General features: G+C 42.6%; 1 protein-coding gene and 1 long non-coding RNA gene across 2 annotated transcripts in view; one reads left to right on the forward strand and one right to left on the reverse strand.

Annotated features, from left to right (window-relative positions):
- Positions 1-19,348, reverse strand: part of LOC121836151 — a 197,171-nt gene that overhangs the window by 132,836 nt on the left and 44,987 nt on the right. The gene's annotated exons all lie outside the window — the stretch shown is intronic.
- Positions 1-19,348, forward strand: part of LOC120846751 (carbonic anhydrase 2) — a 143,394-nt gene that overhangs the window by 97,859 nt on the left and 26,187 nt on the right. Inside the window, exon 2 of the mRNA XM_042290940.1 lies at positions 17,575-17,613. Coding sequence (XP_042146874.1) covers positions 17,575-17,613 — 39 coding nt within the window. The remainder of the gene's footprint in view (positions 1-17,574; positions 17,614-19,348) is intronic.

Raw genomic sequence — 19,348 nt, forward strand, 5'->3', positions numbered from 1 at the left:
GAAAAAAAACATTGTAATTTATTGAGGGGGGACACGCTGTACGTGAGGTAGCTTGACGAATAACGAGGCAAACCTATCGATGACTCGACATTGAAGTGTGGTTTGAGGCGTGACAGGGAGGATGGGGTGTGCCTGTGAAACGATGTGCTTATAATGGGCATTTGCATAGTTTCTTTGGTAACTTCGGTGATTGGCTTTTGGAGCACTCTACGGCAAGTAAATGGATGAGCAGTATTTTTCAGTGCATGAGCTTTTGAATATATCTATGCGTCTAACTTCCAAGCAGGAAACGTTAAGAAAAAAAGTCATTGTGATCAACCAATGTTTTGGCGAAGACAAGCGTCCTGAGCCATTAACCAGACATGCCACGCGAAATGGGATTACGTAAAGCGTTCGTGTTCAGGGTCTCCGCGGAGATTACTTTTCCGCTCGAATAAAAAAAATTATCATTGCGTCCTTCTTGGTTAGTTTGAACCAGTAAATGACAGTTATTGGTTGCCGTAATTTTTTTTCGTTGGAAAGTCGACAGATGTCCGTTTTATTGTAGAATAGGACTGGCTATGGGGGGGGGGGGGGGGGGGGGGCGGGTAAGAAAAGATAGAAAAAAAGCGACACACAGACAAAGGAACCCGACACGAAAAAGCGATACGGAAGTGATGCTATCACAGAGACTTCATAAGCGTCACGTGACGTGGCCACTATGGTCACATCATCACCGTCTGCTAAGCAGTTGATGTCTCGCCCGCCAAATTTAGCGTAAATCGTTCATTTGGTACATCTCAAACTACGATGTGACGGATCTTGGGGTTTTATTTTGTTTATATCTCATTTTCTGCTTTTCGTAAAGAGGAAAACGAAAATGATGAAACACTGACATCGCGTGCACAGGTGAAACACATTGAATAATTCATTACAGAATAAATAGCTGAGTATAAAGCTATTCAAAGAATACGACGTGATATTGTGCTTTCAGCCTGCGTGCCTGTGCTTCTGTTAAGTCGTGCATTTGGCTGTGCTCCGACTTAATGAAACATGCTCCACGGAAAACTTTTTTTTTTTAATATTTATGGCTACATAAAAATGTTACAGTTAATCGTACTGGATCTCCTTTTTCGAAATATGGTGTTAGTTTCAACATAATTTGTTTTGCTAATGTTTTGGATGCAACGTACATGCTAAACACAAATCAATGTTCTCGTGCAAGCGTGGGGAGTGGCAACAGTAAGCCTAAAGCCGGGGTCACGCTGCTTTTACACCATACAAAGGAAAGTCTGCATACAGATTCGAACTCAAGCCAGCGTGAGATTTGTGCTTCGAATGCCGTATGGCAATGAGTTCAAGGAGAACACTTGGGCACGCGGCTTTCGAACCGCGGATATTGAGGTGATTCCTGTTTGCAGACTATCTTTTGTATCTTGAGTGACCACTGCTTAAGAGAGTATCGTAAACGAAGTTAATTCGTTTCTTGTAAACCATTGAATGCTATGAGCAACAAACGTAAATAATGTGTGCAAGACCTATTTGATTTCAAAATACCTAAAAATAACAAAAAGGGCGTCATTCAAAGGGCTGACAAGCATGTGTTTCAAATTTTCATAATTAAAAAATGTACAGTGTAACAAAACCATGACAGTTGCCATCTACAGCTCCTAAGGCACAGGAATACAAAATATAGTGGTGATAAGATAGTATAAAGACCACAAATTATTGTGCACAAACAGTGAAGATGCCCCAAATTACTAAAAGAAAAAAAACGCATTTCAATTATTACCTTAGATGTGTTGTGACTCTAAGTAAAAACAAATATTTTGCACAAACTGCAAAGATTTTCTAAAATTACTAGAAGAAATAAAACATATTTCAATTACTACTAAGATTTGTTCTGTCACCAGGCACAAAAATTTATGTGTAAACAGTGAAGATGCCCCAAAGTTACTAGAAGAAAGAAAACGAAATGGAATTATTATTATAGATGTGTTGTGACACTAAGCACGAAAAGTTTTGCAAAATACCTGTGAAGATGCGCCAAAATTTAAAACACACACGCTCACTCACATATTTGAATTATTACCATATATGTGACACGTTTTCAAGTTCAGAAAAAAAAATCTTATTATTGTTTTTCAAAGAGAAACGAAACCACCGAAATAATGCGACGGAGAGAAAAGGGCTGAACCTACACTTCTTAGAAAAGTCATGCGATTGTGAGCGACGCAACAATCGGAGAAATCGCGGACATATAAACGGCTCAAACGTGAATTTTTTTTGTTGGGTTGCCAGAAACGCTTTAAACGCAAAATTTACTGCTAAAAAAAAAAAAAAAAAAAAAAAACCGCAGGCGATATTTTTTTTTTTTTTTTTTTTTGCGTAGCACTTAGGAGAGCTTATCGCTGTACGGACGGATCTCGGTGAATAACGCGCTGAAAATATTTTATGCCTGGAAAAAAAAAAAAGAAATTGTGGCATTAAACTTGGCGTTTCGCAATGCTTAGTGCCATGTCGCAAACTGTAGTATCTTTGTTACTTTTAAATCTAGACATATTTTCAGCCCTGCCATTCGCAGGGCTTTCTCCGTATTTGTAACCCCAACGCCCTCTAGATGGCTGTGCCGGTATTCCAAGATGGCGGAAGAGACGGGGATAGATTCTCCAGGATTTCCCATGCCCGTGCTCGCTGACGCTGGTCAGTGTGCAAATATAAATTTATTTGGCTGCAAATGCGAAGCGATCACGGCAGGAGCATGTCACAGAGACGGAGATAATGACGGGCGTTAACAAATTGATCATGTTGATTCTTAAAAGTTGCGAAGCGGAACACAACAATTTCTCTATTAAGGCGTACTCTATTTTTTTCGTTAAAACTGCACGATGCACGAGCACGCCGAACAAAACTACAGGAGGACACTTAACATGCTTACGTTTAGGAATGCGACGCATTCCTACACGCAGGGCATTCCTACAAGCAGTGCGCCACGTCATCGTATAGCGCACGGCGCTGCGGCGGCGACACGCTCTCCCACTGCGCAGGCGCGGCAAACCCCGCCGGCTCCGCGGCTTCCGGGACGATGGATCTGTGTTGCTGTGCTTTTCTTTGTGTTTTATTGCTGAGGCGCGTCCGCTTTGACCTTGAGCGCCTCCGCAGGCTTGCGTGACGAAGCATCTGCGTTGCTGTGCTTTCGGCCAATGGGAATTTAACTGCCGTTCCGCTGCTACAGACGCTTACAGACAACGCCCAGCTGTGTAACTCCATGGGAAAGTTGAGGATTTCGCATTAAAACCACGCGGTAACATCAGCACCAAGACCGACAGTTCATGCCACCGTCTCCGCCGCCGTACGCGCTCCTCTGGTTCTTTGTGCACGCTCTCGCGGGTGAGCGGCGGGCTCGAGTTGCGACTAGATTGCAGCGATTGGTTCTTTTCAGTGCTTTGCGGAAGAGTAAGACTCTAGCTAACCTCTAATTTGTCGATCACATTCGTATATTACTTTTTTCTTAAATCTATACATAAAAAAGAGGGTTTAAAATGACTAGATTTAAATACCGTCATTTAGTCTGCGTTGAACACAAAACAACAATCAAGAATATCTGCAGAAAATTTATATACCACAAAGAAAAAGTTTCTGAGAATGGTAGAAAATGTGCCATATGACTATCATGCGCTATTTTAATTTCTAAAGTGCAATGCAATGCCAATAAGAAAAATATCCGATTTCCGACTATGGAAGCCATTACAAACCAAAAACGAGAAATAAGACGTCTTTTACGACATTTAAAAAATCTAAGAGCACAAGCTAGAACATATATAACACGCAAAGTAATGAACCTTGGAAAATAGACACCTGCAGGACTGCGTAATGCTCTGAATTCCTACCAAACAAACTGATAAGATTATTAAATAATAGTATGTAAAAAATTATTCAGCCAAAGCATATTTCTTTTAAGGAACGAAGCTTTTTTAGCGCGTCTTCAACTTTCAACTTTGTATAAAAAACGAATATCGTTTTTATAAAATCTCTGTCTGTCTATCTTTTTATGTCAATCTTATTCTATGCGGATCAAACGTTTTCTGTCGACGTCATAGCTTCTTTAGCTTTAGTCTTTTTTTTTATGTGCATATAGACTATAGTTTTTCTTAACCATCATGTGCTGAAAATTATGCATTATTTTGTGTTACCAATACTCGGACTATCTTTGCTTGTTTTATTTATTAGGTGAGTCATCCATGCTGTGCATCTGTCAGTGTGGGAGCCTTTGGCTTTGTAAAGGTGTGAATATGACATCCTTTTTCTGCAGGCCTCCAGCATCTTCTACTTTTTAATGCAACTAAACTTTACTAATAATAATATTATTATTAGAAAACACCTTAAAATACAAAATTATTTTTTATTTAATATCGATTTTTCGACTTCCTTAAGGTGAAAATGAGTCTCGAGGTAATATATATACGGTTGAATGATGAATTATAAAATACCAGCCTCACAGGTCGGAAATACTTTAAAACGCAAATTATTGTGAATCAGACGTAATTTATTAAAACAATTTTAGCTGAAATCTACGGAGTATGTATCCCCTGGTTGCCCAACATCTTTGTAAAATTAAGACTGGTATCTATATAATTCATAATTTACGCTACTTCAAAAAAAAAAAAAAATCCCTCGCCAATAAATTGACGTTCATGTAGGCGATTAACAATGGAGTCTCTTTTGATCCACGTAATGAACGGTAACGAGAATAAGTTCAGCCCAGGCGAACACATATCCGCGAGCAAAGATAATATACGCGATCGAAAAACTCGGGTGACGTTCCGTGCTCGACGCACCTGCAGCCGCTCTCTGTGAATCAAGATCAAGTCGACTGGTGTACAAGGCTACGAAGATTGAGTAACGGAACTTCGGAACACCGCTACCCAAAGTTTTCCTCAAGACGTGACCCGTGAAGTGATTATACGAGATACATAAAAATAATAGTAAAAAAATATTATCATACGGTATGCTTCGACTATAAACCACCCGAAGACGTAAGACCAGAGCAACCCGATCTCCTGCCTTCCTAAAATAAAAAAAAAAAAAATGAAATAAAAAGAAAGAACGCGCCTACTCAGTATGGATTACTAATTCATCGACGTTTCTGAAAGGACAGAAATAACATTGTGAGGTTTTTCCGTCTCGCGGCTAAGTTAAACTTTTTTTTCTTTTTAGTAACGAAGTAAAAAACACGTTTTCGAAAGACGGATTCTTTTTTTTTCTTTTACTTTTTTATTACGTCGGTGTAAACTCGGTCGTCAAAATCTTGTTCAAGACTTATTTCTACCTTCAATTATGCAGCACGAATGTACTCGATTGTTCTGCACACCGTGCTCTTAAAATACACAAATGAAAACGACGAACTAAAAAAGAAATGCTGAGAGGTACTAGCGGGAGATAATAGAAGTACGGCTTTTTCCCTCCTATTACGCGTCCACTCAAAACAGTCAAACTACAAGGTTTGACGGGACTCTGCTCATACGCTTCCTACTCCCAAATAGTCCAAACTTCGGACGAGATGCTCCCCCGTGCACGATTGTTTTCGTACATGATACACGCGTATAATACCGCGCAAATTATGAAACATCTCGCGGTCGCGTGCACGCCATCCATTTCAACAGCGAGCCGCCGTTTTTTCAAGGTAAAACTGCTTTCTCCGTCGCAATGTGACCGTGAACGTGAATGCATTATTTAATCCCGCTTTCCATCTTCTTCGTCGCTATCAGAGTCGCGTCTATCCATAAATCACTTCGCTCCTTAAACCATCCATACTAGAAGCAACCCTAATCTCCCTTTTGGTTATTCCGATCTTATTGCTCGTAAAGATTGCTACCGCCAGAGCGTGCGCGGACGCGACTTGTCGTTAAGCAAGGCAACGAGTAGGTGGGTACATATCCGCCTTATACCTAACCATCAGAGTAAGCGCTTTGAAACGCGCACGAGGACGTTCTGTTTACGGCGCGGATAAAGCCAAGGTTTCCCAAACTCGACACGCGGAACTTTCTGCATCTCAAAAACGTTTTTCTTTTTCTTCTTTTCTCGTTTTATTTTTGAATGTACAGCGCGTGCATGGGAAATCCGTGACTTACGCCCGAAAGCCGAGATAAGCATGTTTTGGCACCATCTTGCCTATTTTTTGTCTTTTATCGCGGGTGTGCCGAGTTCTAATTTCAAAACAAAAGTGCGTATTTAGTATTTGAAAACGTAGCCCGGCGATGTCCAGTTCGGTAGCTGAAACCACATTTGATCTTCGGCGTAAGCTTTGGGCTCGTTTTGGAGATCGCTGCCAGCGTGCTCGCTAAGACACTTCTTCGATAGGGTACGCTTTAGTTCTTGTTTTGATTAAGCTCGGTGATGTACGGGCGAGGGCCCCTGAAGCTAAAAAAGTTACGTAAAAGGATATTGAGCTCGAATTTTGTTCGCCGTATATTACGTAGTAGGACAGAAAAGAACTAACACGCAAGGTAGACAAGCCGGAGGCCACATTCATGAAAATTTTCTTACGCTATACTACTAATCGGTTCCAATATGTCTACAACAATAGACTTGAATCCACTCGAAAATTATATGTAGTAACGCTTTTTTCTCTCGAAAATTTTACTGATGCACTTAGCCATATACTTTCTTGCACCGTGTTTTGTATATAATAATTTAGCTAAGGAGTTCCTAAGCCACGCATAGAGCCACTAAATAATCCACGCTTCAAAGTAACGTACGGCACTGTAATAACCAGGTGGATGGATGGATGGATGGATGGATACTAATGGCGGCACTTTCTATAGCGGGCGGTAACTCACACCACCTAGCCTAGAAGCTCAGAAAAAAAGAACAAGAAACGCTGTTGCTTAAAATTATTGTTGCCAATTATTTGAAGCTTGATCAGTAATAAATGCAGGAAACGCTTTTTCGTACTTTATAAATGTTGAAGCAATCCGCGACAAAGTAAAGCGATATTGTCTCTCGAGTTTCCTCACTCCGTACGTACAGCCAAGGAAGTCGCATCTCCGTAACGCATAACTGTCGCCAACTGCGCCCGCTCTGCACCGTGGCAACAAAATGGCGGCCCCCGCACGAAAGTTGGGAAATGAAGTATCTATATATACTCTAAGCATGGCTTATCTATTGGCTCTATACGGTCTCTGACAACTTAAAAAACGGCTTGGTTTACGTTCGCGCTTTTCGCTCTCTGATTCGTTTTTCGGCGTTTATGCGGATCTCAAGTTCGTCTGCTTTTTGCTCAGGGATTGCAATGATATCAAAAAACCGAGCTCTTGTTTGTTGATTAAAAAAAAAAAATAATGGGTAGACCCGAAGGCATCTAGCATTGAGGTCTACCCACTGTCTTTTCAATCCAAGCCAGTAAGAGCCCGCGGCGTTGTTCTGACGTCACCGCAACTCTCGCGCAAAAAGCAGACGATTTGCTCTCCGTATAGTCGGGCGTAGCACATCCGTGCAGCCGGGGAGCTTTTACGCACGAACACGACTTCGCTTCGTGACGGTCGTAAAGGCCTGCTCACGCAGCCCTGGTTTCCTACGTTACGTTAAGCTACGAAAGCTTACGTTTGCTTACGTCACGAGTCACAAGGGCATCCGCGCTTTACATCCAGCTTGGCCACCCAATCGAGGAGATAGCCTGGCATGTGACATTCGAGACACAAATGTTTCGGTGACTTGTACGTAACGAGAAAAAAGAACGCAAGAAGACAGTGCTGGCCTTTAAAAAGCTTCGAATAAAAAAAGGGCGCTGTTCCGCGCAGACTCCGGCTGAACTATGCGCATCCTCTGGTAAGGCTGCTCACGCAAAAGACATCGTGTGCAGAGCGTTTTTTGCGTGATGTATTAGCTCAGTGACCGCGGCTTTAGTGAGAGAGAAAGATAATCGTCGTTTGCGCCGGCGTCGGCTGCGCACCACGGGATTCAACACTCCGAGGTCGGCCGCCACCGTGTCAATTTCCCCGGAACGCCGCTACACCTCGCATTTCCCCTGACTTTGCAGAACTTGCAATCAACACGGGCCGGAGTGTCAATATTGTTGCACGAGCGTGCGTTAGCAATTGCCCTTCCTCGCATACTTTATTCCGGACATGCCGGCGAGGTGCGGTGGATCTTGCAACTTCTCGAGCAACGCGAAGTGGCTTTCTTTCTCGAGGTAACTGAAATGCCTGTGAGTTCACTTTCCTCTAGAACACGGAGAAATTCGTGACAGTGGCGAAGCTCGCAATACTGTTAGGCCGCCGAAAAACTCCATGTGCGCCATCATTATGCTTCGTCATTCGCTGGGATCCGCGTGTCGTTCACCGTGATTTGCTGCCTTGCTCTCGTACGGAACATTGATTCAGGAACTTTTCTTTTTCGGTTGTGGTTGCTCGAGGAAATGCTGCCAACGACGCGCCAGCCCCAACACCTTGCAACTAAACACGCCGCTGTAAAAAGACAAAAAAAAAAAAAAAACTGTTTTGAAAAAAACTTTTTTTTTTTTTTCATAGTGTACGCAGAATTGGACGAGAAATGAAAGTACCTAGATAATTTCAAAATACATCCGCCCCGTGGCAACGGCCCCCCTTCCTTCCTGCCCCAATGCAGATTTCCCTATGGTTTTCTCAAGCCGCAGTACCCGAGACACACTTAATTGGCAGCGAACGTTCCAGAGGCGTCTAAAGATTAGAAAATACCCGACCCTGCTCTCGCATTTTTTTTTTCTAGCCCTTTCAGGTGATTGCGTCTCCCCACGAGCGCTTGATCTAACACTTCTTAAAACCAATCGTCCGCTCTGTCTATGAAGGGGGCGCAGCAAAACTCTGTCTAAAATGGGCCTCCCACGCGTTCAGAAGACAAGATGGTACATTCGAACTCGTTGACCTATAATTCTTTTTACACGAGCCTTCCTGAAAATAAATAAATATATATATAAAGAAATTTAAAGATACGCAGTGGAAAAAGAAAGGGGCAACGAGTATTTATGCTCGCCAATGTTTTTATTTGTACGTGACTGATGAGAGCCCAACTACCCGGAACACAATTTGCGGCTCGAAATTCGTTTTCTTTCCGCTCAAAAACTGCCGATCGAGAAATGGCCCGTTTGAGTCGTGCTCACTCTCTTCTCCGTCGTCACGTGCCGTTTTCTATGGTTTAGATGGAACCAGCAAAGGTAATCAAAGTCCTGGGTCATCGAGGGCACACACTCAGTTATAAAAATAGACAAAAAATATGATACCCATTTTGTTGTTGCTTCGAATAAAACTAAATACGTTGATTCTAAGCAGAACGTTGCACAGTCACGTGATTTTTAGAAACTTTCTCCTCCTGTATATTGCTTCTTCCTCCTCAGTCCAGTTTCGGTTTCGAGCAGTTGCGTTGTCTTGACTTTATTAAAAATATACGTGACGCTATAGCAAAATATTGATTGAGTAGTCTTCCGACACCGTAATGAATCGCCTGGCAAAAAAATGAATAACAATTTCGGGGCGTGTTAAAGGAGCTGTGAAACGATATTCAATTGGAATGCTTTTCTCTCTACACGAGCTTACTGGCGCACCTGGGACTCAAGGATACTAACACGCAACGCCATTGGCCAAGAAACTCCTTTGTTGCGGTGCAATTTCAAGGACAAAAGCGATCATTTTCATTCAATCTCTCCTTTGCAAAATTTGATGACGTAACTCGGGGATCGCAGTACACCCAAGTGACGATATTTGAATGCGGTTCATAGATTGGACCCGAGCATTGCGTGAGCACTCGACTTGGGCTCGTGACGATTGCTAGCTCGAGAAGCATTCGGGTTGTGACCGGTGTCCAATCGCTGCAACGACGACAACAGCCGAGCCATAACAATGTCTGGAACTCAGCGCGTGTCCTGAGCTTTGCCAACCCCAGCGCGTGGCTATGATCAACACTGGCGGCATATAATCGGCTCCAGATCACGTGGCCGCTTGTTCTGGCTGCGAGTTGAGGGGGTGAACGCCACTCGTTTTTCTTTAATTTTTTTCTGAGACTTCTATTGCCTGGGGTGAAAAACGAACGCGTGTTTCATAGGTCATTAACGTTAGGGATCCGTTTTAAGCGGTATTTGCGCAAAGTACAAAAATTGTTGCATTGCTCCTTTAAGCTTCTTCCAAGTTTTTTTGTGGATGTACCCATTTTATTTACCAGAGCTCGCGGCAGCTTTCCTGTATCCTATTTTTACATCGCTACAAAATGTCCCCCACGTCGCACTTCGTTTTCGTTTATTTTATTTTTTTTTTAATTTCCTGATACGATGTTATGCCTTAAGACGCGTGGTCTTTAAGAAACGTGATCGGCTGCCTTAGGACGCGTGGTCTTTAAGAAACGTGATCGGCCCAAGCGCATATCTCCACGTGCACTGGGGCAAAAAGAGACGGGTAAAGGCTAGGCCGTGTATCCCGCGTCACCTTGCGATGGAACGCAGCGGGCGCTACAGGACGTTCCGGCCAATCCAGCACTGCGAGTGGGGCACGTGCCTACGCGTTTTCCGCGTGTTGCTGCTCTTCTTCCACGGGGCACGTGACGCTCACGCGGCACGGGATTGGTTCCGATGACTCGCCGGGTTAAGACTGATCGCACGATCAATCTTAAGCTGAACATAGTCTCCGCTCTCTCGTGAACAGTTGACGAGTTTGACAAGCAGAAGACGGCGTCGAGAAAGCGACATTGCGAGCGGGAAAAGCCCGCGACCGACTGCCACCAACGCCGTCGGCAGCCGCGGCTCTCGCTACTTCCCAGTTGGACTATTTTCGGTGGGGAAGGTCGTGTTCTTCGTGTGTCGCTGCCTTTCTCGGTCTGGCCCCCGAGTTGGCCGGGGATACGAAGAGTCGGGAGCGTCGATGAAGGTGCGCTGCCCGCCGAGCGTGCCCATGGGGGATATTTCGGGCAGAGTTTATTGTTCCAAGACGTATCGGCGCTTGTTTGCACCTGGGCAAAAGTCTGCGGGTTAGCTGGTCAAACATTGTCGTGCTTAAACTACAAAACAAAAGAAAAAAAAAAGAAAGAAAAGAAGCGACATTCTTTATATGTCTGGAGGCCAGGAGGTTTTTGTTCTTTGTATAGGAATTTGTTCAAGGGGGAGGGGGAGGGGGGGTAACTCAGCTTGTGGGTGTGTTACGGGTCGGTGTTTACAAATATAAAAGCACAAAAAAAAAAAAAAAGACGAAGACGAAGTAAGACAACAACACAATGCAGCTAGTTATGTCTTACTTCGTATTGGTCCTTGTTGTTTTCGGCGCTCAATTTATATTTTTACACTATACCATTTAGCCCGATTGACCACTTTGCCACTGTCGGAGGCCCGCCAAATTATCTGCTCACATTCGCAACTGCGCGGAAAAAAGACAAAAAAAAACAACAAAACACACGAAGGTGTCTGACTCTCTGATAAAGGTTAGGTGCATACAGTGAGAGATGAACATTATTATTTTTAAATGACTGTTACGTTTTTTTTTTATTAAATATAGCGAGAAAATCAAAAGCGTGTATAATTATGCACCAAGTCCACATTTTGTCGCTGAGATTTCGTGTTCAACTTGGGCATTACGCTTCTTTTCCATACTTTCGTTTTATAAAACTCTACCCGTACGTTCTGCGTAAGCTGCTGCCCAAACAAAGATTTGGTAGCGTCGTGCACAATATATATATATATATATATATATATATATCTTAAGATATTGACGTATTCTTGCGATCTGTTATGGACAAACGTTAAAAACGGCAATTACCGGGAAAAAAATTTTAAGGAAAAAAAAAAATCCTCGGTCAGATTATACCAAAGACAGTCTGAGGACTTAAGCATGTTCGAAGCAAACATGCAGGCATGTGGCGTCAGATGTCATCATGTGTACACCGAACACCGTGATTTGTGTGCCATGTGCGAGAAGCGTCATCGCGGCTCTATAGAATTCAAGGGCAAGAGTGGAAAATGTTTTACAAGAACAGGCCTAGCTGGAGTAGAAATTTCCCGGCATGCAGGTGTTTCTCGGTGTCTTTCGGATTGAAACTGATTTTATATTTTTGACGCCGACAAATATTTCTGGACGTTTTTTTTTAGTTTTCTTTTTTTTAAGTTTTTAGTTTATATATTTCTATATTGGAAAGCTTTGCGCGCCAAAAAATTTCGGAGGCCATGCTCCGAAACGCAGAGTTATCATAATGCGAGGTTCGATCGGCGCTAGTGTCTGCGCGACTTTCGGGGTGCAAAGTGAAGCAAACAGCGAGCGCAGTCTTACTTTTGCGGTGCTCCTGTGAATTCCTACGAAAAAACGCACGTGCGTTTTGTCTCTTCGCCGGAAAATAAAATGGTTCACTTTTGTTATTTGGGTCGTACGGAATGGTAAGGAACCTTTATTAATATTTTAAAAAGTGTAATTGCGTCAGTCAGCGCATTTTGCTTCATCATTGAACGATGTTAGACTTCGCAATATTTAAAGCCCAAAACCTCCGTTCCACGGCAGGTGTGTAAAAACGAGCGACGATTCTAAGCAAAATGAAAATCGAGTGAAACGTAGAGTTTGTTCAAGGTTCGCCAGCATGTCGGGGCATCCAATATTTGGTTAATACGCCAGTCCTGGCACGATATAAAAATGACCGCGTCATGCATCTTTACGAGCGGATAAAAACACTCGATGCGCAAAGAACAATGTACGTTGGTTATGAAAGCCGTCTCTTTCTGTTATTTCCTATGCCGGGCAGCTTTTATCGGGGCTCCGGCTTCTTGGCTGTTCCCCATTTTCCAAGATGTCGAGCGTGCGGGTGATCTATCGATCGCGGAACGAGCATCTTCGCCCATATGCACGATCAGCGAGAAAGGACCAGTACTTATTTACAGGAAACCGGGCTATATTACTTAGCCTCACTTTATTTTCATTGTTTACATGCACAGGGAGCTACTGATGCAGTGTTACTGCGTAGTTTTTGGCCATCTCTCGTAGTTCTCTAGATGTCCTTCGTTCGTTTCACAAGTAAATCCCCCATCCAGAAAAGCGCAGACGTGGTGTTCGCGCTAATAGTGTCTGACAGTGCGCATAAATGCGTGTATGAAGCTGTTTTAGCACATGTCTAGGGCTATGAATTAAAAATTAAAAAAAACGTAACTGAATAATGCTTTCATTTACGCGACTGAGAAATTCTCTAAGCTATTTACTATACTATACGTTACCATTATTTGTAATATTGCTCTTATAAACAAGTGTAGAGAGAAAGAGAGAGAGAAAGGCACCCGCTTTTCCCCATAGAAATGCATTACCGGAAGTCAATTTTCGACTGGTTGCTCTCTATTTTCCCATTTTCAACAGCACATTAACGCTATCTAAAGCTCTAGCGTACATTATATTAACTCCAGCCTCCGAGAGTTTTGTCGCGCATACCTCTGCGCGCAAAGCAAAGCCCGTTATGTCAAAAATCACAGAGGCCACGCCCGGAGTGAAGTGTGTTACACGCGCTACGGGCATGTGATGGCATCTACACAAAAGCTATTTTAAAGCAGAAAGAAATGAATAAAAAAAAAAAAAAAAACATGACATTTTGCGCGAGCTCCTGCCAACGCCATTTTTTTAATTATTATTATTTACTTCGATTTTTTTTTTTTTTACACCGATCAGGCGAGTGAAGTGCAGACCGTGTATCTAAGTTCCCGAAATTCTCTTTGGTACTTGGCTAATTTGGCAGCAGGTATATTGGCAATCCGGCCTTTAAATTGTGCGTGAACTGGTTCTGATTATTCTCTCTGTGTCTGATTTGGAAGACTGCCTCGTGAAAAGATGAATAGCTGAGAATTTTCTTTCAAATAATTCTGTTTTCGGAATACGTACGTTGTTTTTTTTTTGTTTTTTTGTGTTTTTTTTTTTTTTTGCTCATTTAATTTTTTAATACCTGGTATATCTTGATGCATTATTTTTGCTTCCGCTGGTTCAAAAATGACGACTCGTTACGCTGCATTGCAGTTCGCATAATATATATTCCCTGTTCACCACAAATTTGTTATATAGTTCATCTGGACACCCTTCTTAGGTTGCAGTAAAAATATAGTAATGACAATAATAATAATCATTCGTGCAAAAATATTCAACATCCGGCGTTCTTCGAATGTTGGCGTATCGCTCGCCTGTTTGAATACGTGCTGCTTGCTTCCGCCTTTTCTTATCCTCGCGATTCGCTTAGTTTCTTTTTCATTCTTTTTTTCGTGTTTTGCTTGGTGCGATAGCAAGTCAATTGAGGCGGATGTAAAGCGTCCGTTCGACGGTGCGATTGCTCATGTCTGCTGTGCAAGGAGATCGTAGCAAATGAAACTCGAAGCACGTACTAGACGAACCCAACGCAAAAAAAAAAAAAATATTGCGAAAAGTTTTTTTTTTTTTTTTTATATACTGCATATATATTTGTTCTTATATTGGAAAGCGAAGATGCACGCTTTGGAAATTTTAAAGCGCGTGTAATATAAATGCAGAAAGGATTCGACGCCGCTCAAAGGTCGTCGAGGTTACAGTGTTCACCCTGAAGCCCCTACCGACCTTGATTTGCCACATTTAAGATAACCGCAAAGTCGTGCGAATAGGAAGCAAAAGTTAAGTAAAACGACATCTAAGCCACCATTGAAAAACTCCATAGCAACCTTCGCTTTTGCGAATTGTCTCTAACACGCGCATGCATACATGACTGATTTCAGCTTTAGTTCAACCTTTGCTCATTTAAACGCAGATTACGTGGTTTTAAGACGAATGTCGGTTTGCTCCTGAGAAGCAAATGGCGAGTGTCGAAGCTAAACGCTTGAATAAAGATAAAATGCCCCTCTTTTTTAGATTTCTTAAATTAGGCGCACTGCACAAAGTAATTAATGTATTTTGTCATTTATTATTTACTGTTATACTTGACAAGTGCCTCGAAGAGCATACATGATGGGTGAAATTTGAAATTTAAACAATGAAACAAATAATACATAACAAATATGCTGAAAAGGCCTGTACGAGACAATGCAAAAATACAAAAGATAGGCCCATTTGGCAGAAGAAAAAAACTCATATATCAATTTTAGTGGTATGCTGCGCACACAGATTTGAATTGAACTGTGTTTTGTTTTAGAACTATATAGAAACATTTTAGGTGTGTTTGTCTTACTTTCCAATTTGCTTCAAAGCTCTTTTCTTATGTTCTAGACGTGCATGTGAGAACGTGCTGAATTAATTGTTTACTAACGTCAAAAGTGCCTATTATAGATAAACCACATGTTCACTGGGACGAATGGAACGAGGGTGAAAAATGTGCTCCAAACATGTTTACTGCATACGCTCTTCAGCAAACCAGTAGTGATGGAAGTGCTGCGGCATTTGCGCCATATTGGTTCGTGAACGAAAGTCTGCTACATCTTGCGCCAAAATGCCACTTTTGTTAAGAATTAGACTACACCTTCGCCCAGAGAGGCTTAAAGCGAGAAAATATATATTTTATCATTGGTCGATTCAGAGAGGTAGAAGGAAAGAAAAAGTGTACAAATATGAATTCCACAGCGTCCTTACTGACCACATGGTTTGTTTTGTCTTAGGTCAGAGCACAGTCGAAGGCTCGAACGCATACTACCACAAAGACACATGCTAAAAGTGCAAGTCACGGGATATTCGCTGCATTCGATTGGTTAAGCCGATGAAGCAACACGCACAAGGAGGTGACAAATGCCACGATGTCGCAGTTTGACGCTGCGAATCAACCGGCCAGAGCCGTCGATGCTGGGCATCAACCGCTCTAGCAGGTTGATGCGCTGGGTGGTTGATTGCCGACATCGTCTAAATTTTCAAACAATGTCGTCGATGTCAGGAACTTGGAGTCCGGAGAAAGCTTTACAGAATAGTAGGGTTGCTGATTGCGGCTACTGTGATAAAGCAGGACCAGGGCCTCGTACTCCTGATGAGATCACTTGATTAGCATGTCTGCCACGTTGCCTACGTTCCGTGACTTCAGTGTACCGTGCGCCCGGTACACTGACGCGGGCGGTGCGCCGCCCAGCGTCACCTTTCACAACCTTTCACCAGCGGCCGCGCGTCGAGCTTCACTGCTTTGCACTGGTGTGCAAGGAGCAGTGGCTGACCCGGGGGAACGCCTGGCTTACCGCGATAGGCACGCAAATTATGCTCAGGATTATTACGGGTAAATGATAGGTAAATAGGTAAATGACCTAATTGTAAATCGATCTCTAATTTAAAAAAAAAGTAACACAGTAGGGATACAGAGAGAGAGAGAGAGAAAGAGAGAAGCAAAGACGAGTTTATATATATATATTTGAATAAATACGATAGTCACGGTAGTTCCTGTACAGCTGTCGATCGAAAGAGCAGCGAACTTTGACCTAACTGGTTCCTACGCCGCTAAATAGCAGCGTCAAATTCAAAGCGCGACTGTAGGCTTTAATAATATTTTTGGGTGGTTGTTTTTGCAGTTTACGATATTAGAGTCTCGAGTTTGGCAGGTTGGTAAAACTTGGGGGGTGCATTTTTATTGGTAGACGTGTTAGCGGATATGCTAATTTTTTCTGGAATTTTACAGAAATTATTTTTACGGGCTAAAGAAACCACCGAGTGTAAAATAGAGGGGCGAGAGTGGATTTATTCCAGTGAAATGTTGAGCTATGATTCACTTTTCAACCATTTGTTAATACCCATCGTAAATGAAGCCTATACTCTGACTAGAGCCTTATTTTAAAATACTGTGTTACTTTTACGCCCTATCTATTCTTAGCACAAGCGGTAATAAGTAATATGCTCGAGTATCAGAGAGGAACTCTTGATCACTATTATAAATAAACTCATTTAGAGATCTAATCACTTAATTCTCAAGTGATGTGTTAACAGATGTTGGCATCTGCTCCAAAAGCGTCAGTGGCTGCTCCAAACCAATATTTTGCCTGCTACAGGACGTGCTACAAAAGGTCAAATGTCGCTTCCATTACTGATTTTGTCTTACCTAATGTCGATATTGAACGTGAGAGTCCGGGTCTTCTATACATGTGTCTATCTGCGTGCCTGTGCATGTCTTTGCACATGCGTAAACATTTTGTCTGCTGCGCTTTTGACAACTAGCTTTATTGTTTTTGTCCGGAAGGTGTCCCGAGAGGGGCCTGTATGTCAAATAACCGAAAGTAATTGCTCGTTTCTCAAGTTTGCGGAAACACCTTTCTTTCAGCAACACCACACCCACGCACCTATACTGAAAGTCAACTTTTTGTCGTGCGGTGCGATGTTCTTTTCTTCTGATGCTTAGAATCAGCACATGCTTAGGTAGAATCTGAGATTTTCATGCTAACCTGCTAAAGTATTGTGGGATATTCGTGCTTCTAATAGCTGAGAGGTATGCATATTCCGGGGGCTTGCTTGTTTGAGTTAGAACGCGCTTTTGCGGGTAATGTCAGAGCTGCATCTACTTACGTTCCTTAAAGTTTGGATTAATAAATATGTCTCGCTGGTAACTGAACACAGAAAGACTCTTCACTTGTCCGAGTATGCTATTTTCTTACATAAAACAAAGTATTGGATGATCATTTTGTTTCTTCTTTTTGCCCAGGTTCCTACGCTACCCACTGGTCCTACATTGGCGAAACTGGTAAGTGGCGGATGACTTCATCACCGAATATCTCCATACGAACGCAATTCTCTAGAAATGTGACAACGTCAATGACAAAATAATCTCAATATGCATACAGTTCTGTTCCCGGAGCGAGCAATAATGTACTGGGGAATAATATTAAGGCATTCCGGGGAAAGTTGGGTAATGCGCCGTAATTGGTTTTATACTGCGTACAGGATGTTTTATTTTAATTTGAACAGCTTTGGTTAAACAAAGCCGTGAAACGATCTCTAACGCGGTTGGTGCAGGTGGGCTATATGGCCGGGGGTACATAATATAGTGGGACAAAAGTCGCGATAAGTCACATGCTTAACTAACAGCTGTTAATTAACTTTTTAATTAGTGGACTAAAAGCACGTGGGAAGCGCGGGGGGTGCGCTAAAGTTACCACGCGTGCAACAGGCGCAAGGCAGACGATACGAAAACGCGCATGCCACTGTGGTGTCCCTGTTGGGGTCCTTAAGGATTTATAAACTAAACGAAATGAAAGTCAAACACCCTGTATATGCCCCGTAGCATTATACGAGCTTGTTCGAGAACAAGAGCCATGCATATAAATCAGGGGAAGACTTTATTACGCCTGATGACTAAAGTGTTAATCACTTCGATTATTCTCTGCCTATGCGGAGGCAAGTTCGTCTGCTTCTTGCACAAGGGTGGCGATGAGGACAGAACGCCGAGCTCTTATTGGCTGACTGAAGAAAGACAAAATAGTGGGTAGACCTCAGGACATCTAGCGTTGTGGACTATCCACTACTTTTTCAATCAAAAACAATCATAGCTCGGTGTTGTTCTGACGTCACCATAATTTTTTGCTCAAGAAGCATGCGACTTGTTCTTCGCATAGGTAGAGTGCGATCTTAAGTCATGCAAGTGGACAAAAAGATCACATGTAAAATAATGAAGGTAATATCCCAGAGACCTTTTTTTTTTTCAGAATCAGCGTGTGAACCTGAGAGTATTTTAACCCTATCGTCTCGGCTGACAAATCTAATGCTGAACAGATTTTTTAACTAATGCATTAGCATTAAGCGAGTATCTGTACTGGTGATGGAACCGTCACTGTGATAACAATATTGCGCTCGTTTAGTGGAATTCCCTATTCCCTCGATACGAGTGTGGGAAATTGTGTTTTTTCCCGGATAAGACTTTGAGCATATAACAGTGGTCGAGAAAATAGTAAGCATTAAGGAACGGCGAATTAATCATTGCATTATAGCGTGAAAGAGCTAAGCAAAAAATTTCATTGGTTGAGACGGAATGGAGAGAAAAACCACTAAACGAGTTTCCACGCAAAAAAAAAAAAAAGAAAAAGAAAAAGAAAAAAAAATGGGATGTGTTTGCACGGCCCGTTCGTTTAACATAACTTAGTAATCAGGCGAAAAAGAATTCGACGACTTGAGCGCTTCTGGCAGAATCCGAACTCCGTTTCTGACTGCAGTACATCGCGTACAATTCTCTAGATGGATAAGAATATCGCTCGCTTGTCCTCGCGTTGTTTGCACGCACAGGTGCTCCCGCCAGCTGGCCAAGTAAATTAGCCTCGCCGACGGAGCAAACAGTGGCACGCCCCGCCTTCGTCATTGTTGTGGTAAACTGACGGTCGGACGCGATCTCGGTGGTATCCCTGCGTCGCAGCTGATGGAGGCACACCTGTGCTCCGCTTCGTTCCACGTCCGACTGCAGTCGACACTATACACCAACACAGTGT

This window comes from Ixodes scapularis, unplaced genomic scaffold, assembly GCF_016920785.2.
Source record: "Ixodes scapularis isolate PalLabHiFi unplaced genomic scaffold, ASM1692078v2 PGA_scaffold1__304_contigs__length_218370807, whole genome shotgun sequence".
NCBI lineage: Eukaryota > Metazoa > Arthropoda > Arachnida > Ixodida > Ixodidae > Ixodes > Ixodes scapularis.